The following is a 17,556-nucleotide window of genomic DNA, read 5'->3' on the forward strand; positions in this document are numbered from 1 at the left end:
GGTTTACCTCCAAAGAGCTCAGAATCTGACTTCTTACCACCACTACAGCCGACATCTGCCTGCAGCTGCCACCCTCTCGCTCCTGAAGGTTAGGGCAGCTGTCTCCCCCTGCCTCCACCTCCCCCAAAGCCTCCTCTCAGCCTCCTCTCCCCTCGCAGCCCTCTGAAATAAGTCCTATCAGAACCTGCCCAGGCCTTGAAGCTGCAGGGCTCTCATCCTCCCAGGCTAGGAGTCAGGTCCTTGGCTTGGCCTCCAGGGACCCTTGGCAGCTCTGAGCTCCCCTCCTCACCCAACTTGAACCCCTCAGGTCCCCCACAAGGACTCAGGGACTCTGCACCCGTCTCCCCACTGCAGCCTCCTTCGCCCTTCTCATTCTGCTCACTGTCACTCCCTCAGGGACCCAGCCTCATCCTTCAATTCACATCACTCATCAAACTCGACACTGGTTACATCTTATTTATCTGTCTTGCCACTAAATCCTCAGCCCCATGAAGGCAGGGGCCCGTGCACTGCCGTATGCGCTGTGCCAGGAGCAGAGCCTGGCACCTAGAATTGCTGGTGAGTGAGTAGTGGGGTCAGCATGGGCTGGACACACAGTCAGAGGGCAGGACTGATGCCCTGGTGAGCAGGTCTCAAGCTGACGGTGCTGTCGTCTTGGTGGGCAGCCGCCAGGAGCCCCAGGTTGATGGTGAGATTCCGGTGGACAGGCACATGGACACTGACAAGGGTGTCAGAGAAGCCCACAGCAAGAAAACAGTCTGAGAGCTTGTCCCAGAGGCCAGGGGGCTGGGGGGAGGCTGCGTACGCAGGCCAGCCTTGGAGGAAGGCCCTTAGAGAGTGAGGAGCGCGGGCTCGGGCCAGAAAAGGCAGAGACAGAAAGCCTGCGCTGTCTGAGAGCAGCGCCCGCCGCATGCCCGCCTGTTGAGAAGGTTCCAGGTGCTGAGTTTGCCGCCCGTGTTGCAGGTGGGGATGTGGCTGTGCAAGTCCACGACCGGGGGGTGGGAGTGCTTCACAACCTCCACCAGCATCGCTGGGGGCGGGGGTTCGCAGGTGAGCCTGGCCGGCCAGCTAGGAATCCCTGTCTCCTTACACGTCAGTGTTCCGTGTCTCTGAGGTCCCGTGGGAGCCCCCCCGGGTGGGGGTGCGCCATGGGGGAGGGCTGAGCGCCGGGCCTGGGAACCGAGCCTGCTGTCCGCCCCACGTACCTCCTCCCGGGGTCGTCGGTGCCCGTGTCTCGGTTCCGCCGTGGCCCGTCCCGCCCGTCCCGTCGAGCCCGCGCCCCGCTCCGGGGTGTCCCGCACGTGCACGGAGCCGGAACCGGACCTTTCCGAGGCGCCGGTCCTCGCCTGGCCGCCCCTCTGCCCGCCGCCTCCCCGCTCTGACCGGAGCGGTGACCGCGGCCCCGACCCCCTGGGCCGCCCCCGCGGGGACGCCGGCGCGGCGCCCGCCCTCACCGCCGTCGCTGAAGTCCCGGTCCCAGCCGCGCTTGGGGCGGCTGAGCGGGAGCCCGTCCAGCCTGGCGCAGAGGCCGCGGAGGGCGCCGGGCGGCCGCGGGGCCGGGGCCGGAGGGGGCGGGGGAGCCGGCGCGCTGGGCCTGGGGGCGGGGCCGGAGGGGTCGCCGGGCAGCGGCGGAACCAGCGGCGGGGCTGCGATGCCCGGCGCCCGGCCTAGCGTGTGGCCGGCCCTCCACGTTGTGCGCTGGGACTGTGTATTACAGGGGCTTATGACAAAGTCTAGGGAGAAAAGAAGGTAAGAAGTTTGACATTGTCCATTTACAATATACATTTTATTTTTACAAGCGTTGGACCTTTAAATCTTATAAATTGAGTTCCATTGTTTCACAAGCACCATTTTCCATCTATCTGATGAAAGTCTCCTGTCATCTAGAACTTCATTAATAATTTATTCATAAAGTACAAAATTTTCATGAAGTTTTCAGCCCTGCAGAGCGTGCACGTGAGGCTCCCAGAGAACCAGACCGGACAGTGGCCATCTAGACCCGCAGGCACAGGCACACACGGAGCCAAGCCTGGCCAACGTGGTGGAGGAGGGCATGGCTGTGAGGGGTGGACTGGCCCCTGCTGGACAGCGAGAGCCTCTCAGCTGGCGCACTCCTGAGGTGAGGACAGCAGCCGAAGGCCCAGCAGGGGAGTCCTGAGCCCAGAGGCCCTTGGCCATGACCCTTGGCCATGAGGAGTTGGCTCTTCTGTTAGGATGTCTCACACTGGACCCAGCCCCTTGAGGAGGGGCGCCGAGGGCCGGGGCGTGTCAGCCGCATCTGCTGGATGCGAGGCTCACACAGCTCCTTCAGCACGAACAACAGGCAACTTCCAGATGGGGCGAAGATGCCGACCCAGGGCGCTGGGCTCCATCACTACCTCTGGACCCGGGCTTTCAGAGCAACCTCTGGGCCAACAACTCCCTTGGAGGAGAAAAAAAGAACTGATGTTAAAAATTATCTGCTACAGAGAGCACAACCAGATCTGTTTCCTAAAACGTGGATCCCAGTCCATCCAACAGTGCGATGGTCTCGCATTTGGGGACAGCCAACAGTGACAGTCACGATGTCAGCAGCTAACACTTTACCAAGGACAGACTTTCTCACACTAGGAGGAGAAAAGACAAAGAAATAGCCAGCAGAAGCGGCAGTCACTGAAAACTGCTGACAGCATACAGCAGATGCTCAGCCTCTCCGGGCAGGGCCAGTCAGCCTGCGGGGAAGACAGCTCACTCTGCTGCCTCGTGCCCTGTGTGTGAGGGGGCTCACCTGAGTGGGTCCAGGTTTGGCCCCTCCAGGCCCAGGCTTGACCGGTGGCATTGGGGGTGCTGAGGTCGGCTTGATGACCTGCAAGGAGGCAGACACAGCTGATGGTGGATGCCACCTAACCGGTCCAGGCCATGCCAGGGCACCATTCTCCCCAGCACCTTCCAGCAAAGCTCCCCAGGTGCTGTAACCGCAGGCCCTCCAGGACCAGAGCAGCTGACCCCATCTTATCAACAGAGTAATTAAGAGCTCTCTTTCAGGAACTGAGACCCCTTGTCCAGTTCAGGCCAGTTGAAACCACCAACCCATCAACTGGGCCTGTGCAAATGCTTGATAAGTGACCTTTTTGAGGTCAAGAAGCTAAAAACTCCACTCTCAGATCATGGTAAGGCCGCCATTTTGTGAACATGCGTCCTGTGAAGACCCATGAAGTCTGACTACGCTTGGGTCAGTTACCTCACTTCTCCTCACCTCCAATCATCTGTCTCCACATTTCAGACCACTTCATCCTGTAAATGCTGCCCCAAGCCCTGGATCGGGGAGACAGATCTGAGAGCACATGCCCCCCCCGTCTCCCTGCAGATGGATCTTGCAAAATAAAGCTGATTTCTTTTCCCAGCTTTTCCCAAAAGCCGATGCAGTAACTAATTGGCTTTTTTTATGCACATCAGGCAAGAGAACCCCAGTTTTATGCAGTAACAGTGCTCTGCTCTGCTCCAGACCGTCTTGCAGGCTTCTCTTTGCTGAGCTCTCTACAGAAAAGTCCCCTTAACAACCCCCCAAACACACACCCACGGCTGCCACCGAGGGCAGAATGAAACCCAAGTGTGGCCAAGCCCCCATTCCCGGGATCAGCCCCAACCTATCTCACTGCCTCTCTCTCCTCAGAGCCCCCCCACATTACCCATGAAAAGCTCTTAAAGCCAGAATGTGGGTCTCTGGAAGTTCAAAAGCCAGGCAAGGCATGCATTAGTAAAATTTGCATTTGTTTGCATCTCAGCTTTCCTGGGATGGAGCCAGGTGCTTGCCTGGCCGCAGGTCCCCGCACCCTGGGACGCCTGGGTGGGGCAGTTCTTAAAACTTGTAGTTTTAAGAACCTCAGAAGGATCCTTCTCAGCAGCGGGGGACTCGGTGCCTGCACAATTCCCTTGTAGCCTTTGCCTGGCTATCACCACGTCCTTGGCCAGAAATCTCCCTGCCTGCCCTGCGTTTGCCCTGTCAAAACCCCTCCTAAGATTATTTTTGCAACTTTTATATTTAGTTCAAAATAAAAAGTTCAGAAAGAAAGACAGAGAGAATCTCTAGTAAGCAAACACCACAGTAATGGTTGTTGCAGGCAAGAAGCCCCGACGGATGCAGATACTGTGGGTCATAGTTCAAGGAGTAATCAGATTCGCATCTCCAAGTCCCTCAAAGAGATTAACTACAAAGGGAAGATGGGGACTTGACAGCAGAGAAACGGGCAGACACCACCGCAAGCGATGAGTCAACATCCCTGGTGACAGATGGGAGCCCCACAGGATGCCAGGAGGGGGCCGACCAGTTCCACTGCCCCATGCTGCCAGGCCCCTTCCAGTCGCCCCCAGTTTTCCAGAAGCAGCTGGGCCAGCAGCCTGCTGGGAGATAAGCGTGTCTGTCCAGGGCCGGGGGCTGTGTGCAGGACCCTCAGCAGGGCCCACGGGGCTCCCGGTGCTGGAGGAGACCCACCAGGGCCAGACCTCAGGATTGGCTGGAAGGGACTCCCAGGCGAGCCCAAAGGTGGGGAGCCCTGCTGGGGAACGAGACCCCCACTGCAGGAGGCGCCTGCAAACTGAGCTGCGACTCAACAAGTCTCCAGTGACTCACATTTGAAAGAGATCTTTCCAGAATCCTAAAGCCTCACACCAAGGCAGGTGCTGCAGTGGAGCCCCCTCAGCCCCTGAGCCCCTCAGCCCCATAAGCCCCCCTCATCTTGTGGGGTTCAGGTTGTGGGATTGGCCGGGGCTCTGACCCAAGAGGGGCCCTGTGGCCGAGGAAGGGCAGAGGTGCAGATGGGGAGTGGGGGTGGGTCTCACCTGCTTGGGCTTCAGCGCTGGGAGGGGCTTGGCAGGAGGAGCAGGTCGGAGCTGGCGGGCGGAAGGGGCAGTCAGGACCACCGGCCCATGGGTTCAGTGTCCTCCTGGGCCTGGGTGATCAGCCTTCCGAGAGGGCAGCAACCACTACCCTGGGGTCTGGGGCCCACGAAATCCAGCCCCGGCCCTCCACCTCCCCAGACCCACCTGGCGCCCTCTAGAAGACCTGGCTGCCGACCCCATCACAGCTCACCTGGTCTGGTGCCTGCCGGGTGTACACGGGAACCTGGAAAGGTGGGCTGGATGTGGCGGCCGGGGGCTGCAAGGAACAGGGCTGTGAGCCTGGGTCTCACAGGGCGCTGCCTCCAGGGACCCCCAGCTTCAGAGCTGCTCCCCGGCTCAGGACCCAGGTTCCTGCCTCTCCCAGAAGTGGGAGGATAAAGCTGTGTGTGTGCACATGGGGTCTCTGCCCCACCCCCCGCCCCGCAGGGCCCTGAGCACAGGATGTGACCCCCAAGTCCCTCGGCCGTGTGGATGCATGGAGGTGCTGGGCAGCAGCGGAGGGTGTCTGGGCCTCCAAACCATCCTCAGAGGGACCCTGCGGAGGCCAAGAGCCTCAGATTCAAGTTCAAACTCCAATTCCATCACTGGCTCACTGGGCTCCTCAGACGGCCCGTTCTAAAGCCCTGTTTCTGCCTCTTTTTTTTTTTTTTTGAGGAAGATCGGCCCTGAGCTAACATCTGCCAATCCTTCTCTTTTTGCTGAGGAAGACTGGCCCTGGGCTAACATCCATGCCCATCTTCCTCCACTTTACATGGGATGCCACCACAGCATGGCTCAACAAGTGGTGCATTGGTGCACGCCCGGGATCCGAACCGGTGAACCCCGGGCCACCGCAGCGGAGCCCATGCACTCAACCGTTTGCGCCACCATGCCAGCCCCCGTTTCTGCCTCTAAACGGGTGATGGTGGCGGCCGCTCTAAGCCCCAAGGTGCTGCACACTGGCACGAGATTTGGGGGTGGCCTGGGGAGCCCGTCAAGGACGGCTGGTACTTACAGCAGGAGGCGGCCGCTTAGGGGTCACCACGGAAGCCTTGGGCCTGGAGGGCTGGCTGGGGTGGGTGGTAGGGATTGGCTCTGGGGAGCCCATGGCGGGGGCCGGAGGCCTGCCCTTTGCTGGCATGCCAGACCCCTCGTGGAACAGGGGGTTGGAGAGCCCCATGGTGGTCTTGGGCGCCACATTCCTGGGGAGAAAGTGAGAGAGGTTAGCACGTCCTGGCCTCAGGGTCCAGCCCAGGGACTCGAGGGCTCGTGGGTGTGGGGTCCCCCGGCCTGGCCAGGGTCCCTCTTAGCTGCGGCAGCCCTTGGGTGGTGTGCCAGTCACAGCCACACAAATAGGGAGAGGCAGCCTTATGTGTCCTGAGCCCCATTGGCTCTGGAGTCCAGTCAGGCTGGAGGTGCTTGGAGGCCAGTGGGCAAGTGTGTCCTCCTGTGGCTGGCCTGCGTGTCAAGGTCCCCACAGAGCGAGCACCCATGGTAGGCTCAGAGTGCAGCTGCCCACCGAGGGCAGCGGGCTATGGGGGCAGCTTCCCCGAACCCACGTCATCCCAAGTGTGTAGGCGCTGATTGGGGTCAGGTGTGTGTGGGGGTTGGGGGCCCTCTCTCCGAGGCTACCACATCTCCAACCTGTCACCAAAACTTGTCACCTGTTCCTGCCTCAGCAAGAGGCAGGGGACCCAGAGCGAAGGCTCCAGTGGCCCCTGGTTGAGGCCCCCGGGCCCTGCTGTAGGACCTGCTGGTTCTTCCTCAAACAGCAGCACGCTGTTTCCCAACAGTGTGATCACGGGAAGTGCTCCTTGCGCACCCTGGTGTTTTGCAACCCCACAGTGCCCTCACCTCCGTCGGACAGGCCTCCAGGCCTTGCGGTAGATGACCACGCCTGCCACGGTGAGCGCCAGAGCCACCAGGAGCAGCACAGGCACCAGCACCATTGGGAGGCTCCCGGATGCTGTGGGACACACGAGGCCAGGTGTCAGCGGCTCTGGAGTCCAGAGCCGGAGCGAGGCAGTGTGGGGGGAGAGCCCGCGGGGGCCGCAGCCCCTGCCTGGCTGGCTTGTGGCTGAGGGGGCCGCCTTTCTTGGGGCCTCCCTTGGCCGTGAGGAGAACGCAGAGCCCTGGGCCCCTCCCCACCACCAAGGCCGTCTGAGGATCCTCAGCACTGAGACCCAGTACTTTACACCAGTGCTCCAGGCTCTCAGGCGACGGGTCGGAGGACTTAGTGGCTGGTGGCCCCAGGCCCACAGTGACGTGGGCATGGCCCGGCCAGGCCCTGGAGGCCGTGCTGCTGTCAACAGCTGCATGCTCAGTGGCCACTGGGGAGGAAGACACCGGGGGTGGGTGGCTCTGAGGTTCCCGGGCCCAGGAGGGGCTGAAGACCCAGCAAAGGAGCTGGTGCTATCCTGTCACCGCTCCCCCGCCCCTCCCTCTAGGACGGCCTCCCTGCTCGGGTAGGGCAGAGGTGGGGACACAGGCTCCTGGGCCCTGCCCTCCACCTGATGGGTCAGAATGCCCGAGGGGCTGCAAACCCACATTTCAACAACGCCCTTCATGGTTTGGGGGCACATGGCTTCCTTCTCAGCCCTGCCCAGGAAGTTTGAGAAAAAGCAGGACCCCCAGCCGGACCCCATCAGGCTATGCAGGTGTGGAGGCCCCGGGGCGGTCCACGCCCTACCTGTGCGCCCGTTGGGCAGCAGCTCTGTGCAGTGGGGCGGGGCCCAGCCCGGGCGGCAATGGCACTCGCTCCTGTGGTTGCACACCTGGAGGAGGAGCAGGTGTCAGGCCAGGCTTCCAGGCCCTGCGTCCGCCGCACTGCCAGGTGCCCGAGCAGGTGCCATCTGCTCCTCTGAGTCACCGGGCCCGGCCTCAGGCCTGCAAGGGGCTCTGCTATGACCCCATGATGAACCCAGCTCCGTCGTCCAGGGCCTGCCACCCACCGCCAGGACCGCATGAGACATGCGGACAGCCGCAGCCCCTCACCGGGGGCCTGCGAGGGGCTGACCAGACTCCCGAGGGCTCTGACCAAACACTGGAGCGCAGGCGCAGGGCAGCTTCACAGTGGGCTGTCCTCAGGCGCACCCCCCACCTCGCCCTTGTTTCAGGCTCTCAGTGGCTCTGACTTTCCTGACATCACAGCCAGGTCACTAAGAGCTGAACGCACTGGCTGCATCTTGAATAGAACATCTCAAATCTGACCAGCCCCAGCCCACTTGTCCACCAGCACCAGGACCGTGCTGGGCCTCAGTGTCCCCACAGGATGCCCAAGTCCTCGCCAGCTCCTGCCACAGCCCCTGGGTGCTGGCCTCTGCCCTTTGTCTACCTGGGCTCGTCCCAAGCACAGCCTACCCATCTCCTTCAACTCCAAAGGGCCAGTGGCAGGCTGTCCTCCCCGGCCCACGTACCCCGTGGTTGCTGCACTGCGCAGAGCAGTTTCTGGATCTGTAGACATGGAAGTCCTGGCAGAATCCTTTCCAGCAAACCTGGAGGGCAGCGGGCTCTCCTCAGGCAGCTGGTCTAGACCCCTGCTTGGTGTCCCCGCCCCCTACTCTCCCCCACCAGCCAAAGCTGACCCCAAACCCGCAGAGTGAGCTTCAAGGGGGGCAGTCTGCGGCCACCACAACCAGGATGGGCTCGTCTGCAGCCCATCGGCTGGCCAGCCTTGGCCAACCTGTCACTGCCACCAGGGCCACAGAGACTGGCTCCACCGGGCCCCTGGGGGGACTTACAGAACGGAAAGGTCTTCACACTGACTGAGAACAGGCTTCTCCAGTGCCTCCCTCTGCCCCCTCTGAGTTTCTACTGAGAACAGAAAAGCCCTCCCCTCGGCCCTCCTCCAGCCACCCTGCCTGCTCCAGACCACGTGAGCTCGCCCGTGTGGGACATGTCCAGGACCTGGGGGTCCAGCACCCTGACCGCAGCATGAGGCACGTCGGGCTCACGTCTGGGTCACGGCCCTTGGGAGCCCTTGAAAGCTGCAGTCTGTGACACGCCTGCGGGTGGCCCCCTCGGTGCTCACCTTCTCCTTGCCGCACTGGGTGCCTTCGGGCACCGGCTCATATGCGGCACTGCCATCCAGGGCAAGAGCCTGGCAGGCAGACGAGTGGGAGGTTAGGGTGCAGGAAGTCCGCTCAGGGGGCTTCTGCCCACCCTCACAGTACAGGACACCACACCTGTTGACCCTGTGGACAGAGGAACATGCCATGGTGCCAGCTCTGCTGGGGCTCCTGCTGACCGCACTCAGGGGGACCCGTGGAATGCAGGAGATGAGGCCCAGGACCCTTGGACAGGCTGGGGGTCTGCAGACAGTTCGTCCATACCCCTAGGACCTGCAGATGGACATCCATACCCCAGCCACAGTAGCCCACCGTCCCTCCCATGAGGGCAGCATGCTTAGGCCTGGGGGTCCTGGAAGGCAGCGGACCCAGCTCTGATTCCTTTGTGCAGAGGACCCTCTCAGGTGGCCCCACCTGTGGGCACATCCTGTGCCCTGGACAAGGGGGAGTCAGGCCATGGCTAGACACTCACCTGCTGGAGCCGAGGGGGACGCCGCCCCTGCAGCCTATGGAGATGCTATAGGCGTAGCACATCTCCTCGGCAGCCCGTGACCCTGCGGGGCCAGGAGCAGGTGAGTCCATGGGCCTGGGACCTGCAACCACCCCAGGAGGCCTGTGGGTCATAGGGCCAGGGCTCACGTGCGCCTCACCTGGCCCCCACAAGTCCTGGCACCTCTGATCCAGCGTGGGACAGTTCCCGTCGTAGCAGTAACCCCCCGGGCAGGGCGTTCCGTTCTCCTGGAAGGCGTCCTCTGGGCACGCTGGCTGTTGGCCGTCGCAGTACTCCTCAAGGTCACAGCCGTCCTTCTGGGGGCGACACAGCTCGCCGGCCGGCTTCACCTGGCCCAGCAGAGCCAAGTTCACCGTGGGAACTGGGGCCCCAAACAGACCTGTGCCCACTGCCTTGTCACCGGTGTCCCTGGGACCCTCCTCCCCAGCCACCGACCATGGGGTGCGGCTGGCTGGGCCCGCGCTCACCCTGCACGCGTGGCAGCAGGCGCCTTGGGCGCACTCGGCCCCCTGGGCCAGCTGGCAGGTGGTGGCGTTGCAGCAGCGGTTCTGGCAGTCCTGGGGGCGGGGTGACGGCCAAGGTCCGAGTGGGCTGCACACTGGGGCCAGCGCCAGGCCCCAGAGCAGACTCTGGGGACCCACCTCCCTCCACAACCTGCCCTGGCTGGGCCGGGCCTCCACGGGGAAGTCACTGTCACTCCCTCCCGTGGGTCCCCGTGCGTAGCTGTGGGTGTCACTGGAGAACAGGAGCGTGTTCTGACGTGTGGCCAAGAGCACGCAGGCACTGGTGGGGAGCAGAGGGTGGCGGCAGGCGTGCAGCCCCGTACCTGAGGGGCCCCGCAGTCGCACTGCTCCCCGCGCTCCACAAACCGGTTCCCACACACAGGGCCGCCCACCAGCCGGTCGGGGTCAGGGGCGTTCACCACGCAGGCTGTCTGGGGCTTTTCCACGAACGTCTCCAGGTCAGCCCGGCTGCAATGGCTGAACATTCTGGGGAACTTGAGGCTGAGAGGAGCGGGGTCCCCGTCAGGGGAGGACGGGCAGTGGGGCAGGCCGCCTGTACCCCCAGGATACCCCATTCTGCAGGTGGCCTTGGCCAGGGTGGAGCCGGGCAAGCCTCACCCGATGCTGGCTGCCATGACGCAGCCACCGCCGTCCCGCGGCACGGGGCAGTAGCAGCCCTGCACGTTCTCATCATGGTCCATGCCCAGGTTGTGGCCCATCTCATGGGCCATGGTGCTCGCCACGCCAATGGGGTTCTCACTGTGGTCCTGCGGGGAGAGGCCGTGCTGGCTGATGTCGCCCACACGGCCCGTCCACCCTCCTGCCCACCCTCATTGCCCCAAGCAAGGCTGAGAGGTTTGGTGTCACTCCCTGCCAACAATAGTTCTTAAAACCTAGAAGCAGCAACAAACCCTCCAGAAGAGGCAGCCACTGGGTGTTCACGGAGACAGCTTGGGGACAAGCATGTGAACCTGAGTCCTGAGGTCGCCCCTCACAAGTTTCAGCTCACGCTCCGAGCCCGCTCCCCACCCAGCAGCCAACAAATAGGCGGGGTTCCTCTCACACCTGGTTCACGGCCCCTGAGGAGGACTGCAAGCACATGGCAGACACCCTGGCCAGTCCCACGGTAGTCCCGGTGAAGTCGACCCCGCTGCGAACAAGAGCAGTGTCTGTACATGTGCCCTCCTTGTCCCCCCAAAGCCCTTCCCAGGGGCCCTCCGCCCGCCGGCCCCTCGACGGCGTTCTGCCCTCACGTGATGAGCTGCGCGTTGTCGTGCAGCTGCCGTCCCACCAGGTCCCGCGCGCGCCAGGACAGGAAGTTCTCCAGTGTGGTGTCGGCCTGAGGGCTGACCTGGATCTTATCCCCGCCGTTCCAGATCTCCAGGCCCACCAGGACCACGCGGAAACTGAGTTCCTGATAAAGCTGTGAGAGGACGGAGTCCCTTGGGTCAGGCTCCAGGACAGCGAGGCCAGGTAAGAGGGCCGGAGCCCACCCCAGAGAGGGCTGGGCTGGAGGCCCGCGGAGGCAGTGTCCACTGTGAGTGGGACAGGGGAAGGAGGCTAGGGCAGATCTCAGTGCCTTCCTCACCTGGCTGATGGTTCTCCCTGCCACCCCACCCCACGGTCACTCACCCCCCACCCTCCCGGCTTCCCCTACAACCAGGGTTGCTATGGGGCGAGGTGATGCCTGGTCCAGAAGGGACCTGTGCGGCTGAGGGGTCCTGGAAGCCCCTGCTAGAAGGAACCCCCAGCAGTCCCTGGAGGGAACGTCCCCCCAGGGTGGACAGAACCCCACCTTGTCCACGTGGTTCACCACCTCCAGCACCCTCTTTCGCACAGCCGTTCTGCTGCCCAGCTTCTGGAACTGGAGGACAGCAGACCCTCAGGCTGCAGCCTGTTGGCAGCCCTGCCTGGCCCTACCTCGCCCCGCCCCCACCCCAGGTACCTCTGTGCTGTCCGTGACCACAAACAGCTCCACGTAGCGGGTCTCTCGGGATGGCGGCCACTTCTGGGGAGCAGCGACAAGAAGCGGGTCAGCCTCCCGAGCCACAGCCCTCCTGGCCTCAGCCCTGTCTCCACACACTGACCATCTCCTGGGCTCTGGAGCTGGCGCCCAGCCCCTCTCAGTGTGGGGGACGGTCCAGGAGGCTCCAGTAGACCAAGGCGCCCCGTCTGCAGCTGCTGGGCAAAGCCAGGCCCAGCCCACCAGCCACGGGGACGGCTCAGAGACGCCCAGCCCACTCCACCACAGCGAGTCTGGGGGATGCACAGGCCCAAGTGGACCAAGGATGAAGCTGGCCGGGGCCTCCCCTCACCCTGGGCCTGAAGGCTGCTGAGACCCGAGGTCCCAAGATGCTCTCCAGGCTGCTGTCGCTGACCCCGCAGGTCCCAGCCTTCTGCTGTAGGTGCTGCACTTCATACAGGGCATGCTGCGCCTCTTCACCGCCCCCACCCAGGGGCTCGATCAGGTGGATGGCAGAGCCGGCCTGGAAGAAGCCCCTGAGAGTAGACGGGAGCAGGTGCTTCTGAATTAGTGCCTCCGCCCACCTGCCCAACTGGAGCCCTGAAGGACAAGAGGATCCCTGAGGTGCCCGAGGACGTGGCTCCCCCTCTGCACTGATGTGCTGGGCATGGTGTCCAGGGACTTGAGGGAGCCTCGTGCTCGGGGAACCTGTAACTTCTACCGGTGCAGAAAAGTGTCCCCACGTCCAGCCCGGTTCTTGCCTCAGTCTATTCTCTGGACACTGAGGGGAGCGCTGGGGCCCTGACATTCTGACGCCCCAGCCCGGCCTGTGGCACTCACCTGAGGCCAGCACAGGTGCTGAGGCTGGCTGCGGAGTGCCGGTGCCCCTCCACGTGGCCCTGGTAGAAGCAGTGATCCTGCGGGTGGAGAGCGTGAGCATCCGCAGGCCCCGCTCCCAGTGCCCCCACTGCAGCGTGCAGAGGGCCACCCGGGCCATACCTGCCTCTGCAACTGCTCCGTCACCTGGGAGCCATTGGCGGCCATGTAGGTCTCCGTGTAGCCCGAGCCCACCAGGTCCCTGGAAGAGATCCACTGTGGCTTCCTGGGCCCCGCCTGCTTCCCCCCTGAAGCTGCCTCTGGCTGGAGGAGAGGCTGGGCAGGGAGCCCGAGGCCCAGGACACAGACACAGGTGTGCTGGGGGCAGGGGTGGGGCCCAGGCTCCCCTGCTCACCTGTTCTTCCACAGATGCAGGGTGAAGTTGTGCTCTTGGGCCCCAAGAACATAGCTCACACTCTCTGGGTACAGGCCCTGAGTCGGGAAAAAAGGAGGGTCCAGGGTGATGGGCCTGGCTCCAGGCCACACCCACCTCAAACCTGGGCACCCAACAGCCAAAAGCTCCTCAGAGGACCCTGGGGCTGGGCAGGGCTGGGTTCAGCTGGAGGGGTTCCTGGGCAGGCAGGAACTCCACCTAGAACCACACCAGGCTCCTCGGGCCTCAGTTTCCCCATCTGTCTATACAAGGATATTGATGATGCCCCCTCCCCAGGAAGCAAGTCCGGGACGTGGCCCCTGACAGGCAGCCCTTAAAACCAAGGCACCAAAGCAGGTGGGCTGGCCCCTCTAGCACCAGCGCCCTTCCCCCCTCCCTCAGAGGCCCAACTCTCCCAGCCATGGGTCTGATTGGAGTGGAGCAGTTGGGGTGAGGTGGGTGCATGAGATTGAGGGGGGAGCACCCCTAGCCAGCAGAGCCCTTGCTCAGGCCTGCTGAGCCCTCAGGACAGTGTGTGCCATGCCCGCAGGGTGGGGTGAGGCCCAGGCAGCTGACAGCCCTTACCCCCACCACCCCCACACAAAGGTCAGGTTGGGGCTGTCTGTCATACACACGCAGGCTCATCCACTCTCACACAGGCGCACGCCCCCCAAACGCGCACACTCAATGGGTTTCAGGAATGCCCCCAGGCAGCCCCGGGAAATCCCAGCCCGGCCCAAAATGCCCCACAGAGGTGTGTCGCCGCAGACACGCAGCGCAACTCGCCTGGTGAGCCATCTCCTCCAGGCTAAGAGGAATCTGACTTAGTGAAACTGGGGAGTGGCCCGCGGGCGGGCGGACGGGGAGTGGCCGGTAGCAGGTTCCTGGTAGGGAGGCGGGGCAGTCCCCCTTCCCCCTCAGCGGACACCTCTCCAGGGTGTGGCCCCGGCCAGAGTGAAGCAGGATGCAGGATGAAGGTGAGGCCGAGGGTGGGGGGAGACACAGCCCAAGTGGACTGGGAGCCCCGCCAGGGGCCCAGAGGCCCACCTGTCTCTCAGCCCCAAAGGCCGCTGGGCACACGGAGAGCTACTATCCCTTTCACAGACGGAAGCTGGCTCTGAAGGGCCAGGAAGGGACCCCAGGCCAGCTCCCCCAACACTTACCAAGTGGGATGGCAGGGCTCGGCGGGCTCGGGGTCCTGGCAGGCGCCGTGGCCACACCACCTCATACTGCTTCACATGGGACAGGGCGGTGCCGGGGGCGACCGCTGCGGGAGAGGCAGGGTCAGCAGGTGCGCAGGGCACCCTCCCACCCTGGGAGGCCCCTTCCCAGGCCCGTTGTGGGCCTGCCCCACCTCCTCTGGGGGGATCGCAAACAGCACCCTAGGGAACCAAAGGCTCTGAGCTGGCTCCCTGGCCCAAGTGGAGGTTCTGTGTTAAAAAGGCCACAGGATCCCTGCCCTGGGTGGGGCCAGACAAACCTGTGCCCAGCAGCACCCAGAGACCCTGCCCCATGTGCCAGCCCTTCCAGGAGCCACCAGGCTGCCCCCAGACGGCTCCCCCCCAGGGCCAAGGGCTGAGCTGGACACCCCCTCCCCGGAGTGAGGAGGCACAGGCCCTGGGGGAGAGTTTACACCTTTTCATCTCAACTAATCACACAATTGCCTCTAACTAGGGGACTGCCGGACCTCCCCCACAGGTGGTTCACCCAGCCCAGATCTAGAAACCCCCTCCTATCCCACAGCAGACAGTGGGAGGCCCAGAGCTGGAGAGCTCGAGACCAGCCTCGGGGACTCTTTTCAGGTGTTAGTGAATGTGTCTGTTACAAACCTCCAGGAACGAAAGGCCGTGGGGTGGGCCAGCCCAGCCCCGCCTGCCTGGGAAGTTGCCCCCTCCCCTACGGCTCCTTTGGCAGCCTCCAGCCCAGGAGTCTCGGAGGAGCCAGACTGGGACCAGGACCAGAGACAGGTGCCCATGTGGCTAGACCACCCCCTGGGGTGCCCCACCCTCAGCTCCAGACCACTGCTCCTCCGTTCTCCCATCCCTGGCTGGCTGGGGGTCCTCTGGAGTGGGCAATCACCCCAGGACCCCAGGCTACATCGGAGCAGCCGGTCCTCCACCCTGCTCTGCCCCAGCCCCAGTCCCCACAGGAGCTCAGGAAACGCCCCAGGCAGCGTTCTTCCTCTCAGTTCCCCTTTGAAGGTCCCGTCTGTCCACCGCTAGGGCCTCCCCGCTGTGACCACCTCTGCGCCCCCGACCCCTGGGGACCAGCCCAGAACCAGCAGGGCTGCAGAAGACCAGGTGGCCACCCCACACCCAGATGGTGGCCCCTCGGACCTGGGCCAGAGCCCAGGCCCAGCACTCACCCTGCAGCCACAGTGTGCCCAGCAGCCAGAGCCCAAGGCTGCACATGGCCAAGGCAGGGGGCCGGGGTCAGTCGTCTGGGGGTCTGGGGATCCGGGGATGGGGCGGGAGCGGGAACAGGGAGGCGGCTCTGTGCACTCTGGGACACGGTCTGGCCCGTGCTCCGCTGGGAGGCTCATCCTGTGCGCCACGCCCCGGCCACCAGCCCCCAGCCACTGCCAATCAGTCCCTCCGATGCCAGGAGGGGCGGGGCTGGGGCGGGGTGTGCAGGCACCTGGGGGTGCATTCTTCCTCCCCGCTCATTCCCAGGTGTTCCTGTGTCTACTTCTGGTTCCCTACAGGCTGCTAGACAGTCTAGCGTCCAACACGTGGAAAATGCTTCATAAATGTGGACTAATTAACCGAGGGGGGGAGGTGAATGCACTAACCTGGCCCCTCCCTGCAACTCCACATCCTGCTTGTGCTGAGGAGACTCAGGCTCCGGGGCTGGCTGGAGGCGGCTGGCCTGGAGGCCTTGGAGAGGAAGTGACTGTGAAAGGCTGGCTGGGGGATTCAGCGGGTACTGTGCCTGCCCATTCGCACTACTCTCTGCCCTGCGGGGCGGGGCCGTCCCCACGCTGGCGTGGCACTAAGGCCTCTTCTAGTTGGTCCCTGTCACCCTCGGGACCCAGGCCTCCTGTGGCTGAGTCAAGTGGGTTTGCCCTTTGCAGTTCTGGACACGCTCCCTGGGTTAGCGGGACAGGAGAGCATGTCAAGGCCTAAAGTGAGAAGGTACGGTGCCCACAGGCAGTTCCAGACCAAAGCTCAAAGTTCAACGGACCATTACTTTCCCCAAGTGAATGGCTAAAAAGAAAGGCAGGAGAGACTAGCACAGACTCTAGGGGTCTCCAGCACAGGTCACAGGAAGCTGGTGCTGGGGCCACTCAGACTTCTGACCCTGAGCTTACACACAACCTTGTATTGTAGAATGATGCCACATGAACCCTAAATCCTCCTGGCAACTTTCTCTCCCCTGGTCGTATGTTGCAAGTTATTTGAAACAAAAGTTCAAAGGCAATGTGTCCTGTAGCGGCAAAAACAAAAGCCGCTACAAACGCACAGGCTTCGCATGAGCTGACCAGATGGCCTGCGTACGGCTAACTCAAAGGGACTCAGTGCTGGCAGGCAGGCAGGACAGTGAGGCCCGCGGAATCCCACTGAGGACGCAGGAACCCTCGCCTGGCCCGCAGGACGCACCTAACTCGTCCCCACCAGTGACCGGCAGGTGCCACTGGACGCTCTGCTCCGGCCATGACTACCTGCAACCTGGTATAGCGGGAAAGTCAGCTGCCCAGAGCCCAGGAGAGGGACACAGGGACCTGGGCCTCAGGGCCAGCAGGCTCCTCTGCTCACGGCCTGGCGTTTGCACAATACCGCGCCTCTGTGGCAACTCTGGCTGGCAGATAAGCTTGCTTGCTCACAGTCACGCCTGCACACACTGCAGATCAGAAGAGGAAGCCGTCTGCGGCTTGTGAGTCAAGCCCCCAGCTCTGCTGTGCCCCCTTTGCACACCAATGCCCTGCTAGGGGACCTGTCTGTGCAGCCAGGTTCTCATCCCTCCTCGCCTGCCGAGGCCCCTGGAGCAGGTGGTCGTGTATGAAAGCGACATACATGAAAATCAGCAGGAAGGGGCAGCTTGGTGGAGAGAACGGGCGCAGGGGCATGGAGGTGTTTAAGGCAGTGCACACCCAGGGCTGGCTGTGCCACCCACTGCTGAATCAGGAAGGCGGGCACAGGGAGGGCGGGTGACCGCCGAGGGGCCAGCCACAGGTCTATGGGCGGGGGGCGGGGGGCCACACCACCTCTGCTCCTGTAGAAGGCCGGGCCTCGTGACTCACTCTCCAGCCCCGGCCAAGCTACAGGACCAGGAGCTGTGCTTCCCCCTAGCGCCCGGAGCAAACCCCAGCCTCGGTTGGAGGGGTTCCCGCTGACTTCAGGGAGCCCAGTCCCGTTCACCTGGACCAGGTGTGGACACGTGGACACCAGGCCTGGACCTCGTCCCCA

General features: G+C 63.3%; 1 protein-coding gene across 1 annotated transcript; it reads right to left on the reverse strand.

The window, feature by feature from the left end:
* Positions 1-2,851: 2,851 nt before the first annotated feature.
* On the reverse strand, positions 2,852-17,280 carry ADAM8 (ADAM metallopeptidase domain 8). Its single transcript, XM_058544342.1, has 24 exons — positions 15,516-17,280; positions 14,314-14,417; positions 13,133-13,209; positions 12,901-12,979; positions 12,742-12,818; positions 12,254-12,437; positions 11,884-11,946; positions 11,734-11,802; positions 11,192-11,361; positions 11,004-11,088; positions 10,557-10,705; positions 10,262-10,439; positions 9,903-9,992; positions 9,575-9,764; positions 9,397-9,478; positions 8,888-9,050; positions 8,274-8,351; positions 7,547-7,631; positions 7,053-7,187; positions 6,712-6,823; positions 5,873-6,059; positions 5,069-5,134; positions 4,819-4,869; positions 2,852-4,377 (listed from the first exon to the last, which is right to left on the reverse strand). Exons 1-24 carry the CDS (start codon positions 15,559-15,561, stop codon positions 4,141-4,143), a joined length of 2,757 nt encoding a protein of 918 aa, XP_058400325.1. The 5' UTR covers positions 15,562-17,280; the 3' UTR covers positions 2,852-4,140.
* Positions 17,281-17,556: the final 276 nt, after the last annotated feature.

Source organism: Diceros bicornis, chromosome 6 (genome assembly GCF_020826845.1).
Source record: "Diceros bicornis minor isolate mBicDic1 chromosome 6, mDicBic1.mat.cur, whole genome shotgun sequence".
Classification (NCBI taxonomy): domain Eukaryota; kingdom Metazoa; phylum Chordata; class Mammalia; order Perissodactyla; family Rhinocerotidae; genus Diceros; species Diceros bicornis.

What these genes read in the sequence shown, in the direction of transcription:
- ADAM8 (XM_058544342.1), bottom strand. Translation starts at nt 15,561, where the DNA reads ATGTGCAGCCTTGGGCTCTGGCTGCTGGGCACACTGTGGCTGCAGG. An exon ending in GAGCCCTGCCATCCCACTTG is followed by an intron (nt 13,210 to 14,313) that starts GTAAGTGTTGGG and finishes TTCCCGACTCAG; the next exon opens with GGCCTGTACCCAGAGAGTGT. An exon ending in CGCAGTGCAGCAACCACGGG is followed by an intron (nt 7,632 to 8,273) that starts GTACGTGGGCCG and finishes CTCCTCCTCCAG; the next exon opens with GTGTGCAACCACAGGAGCGA.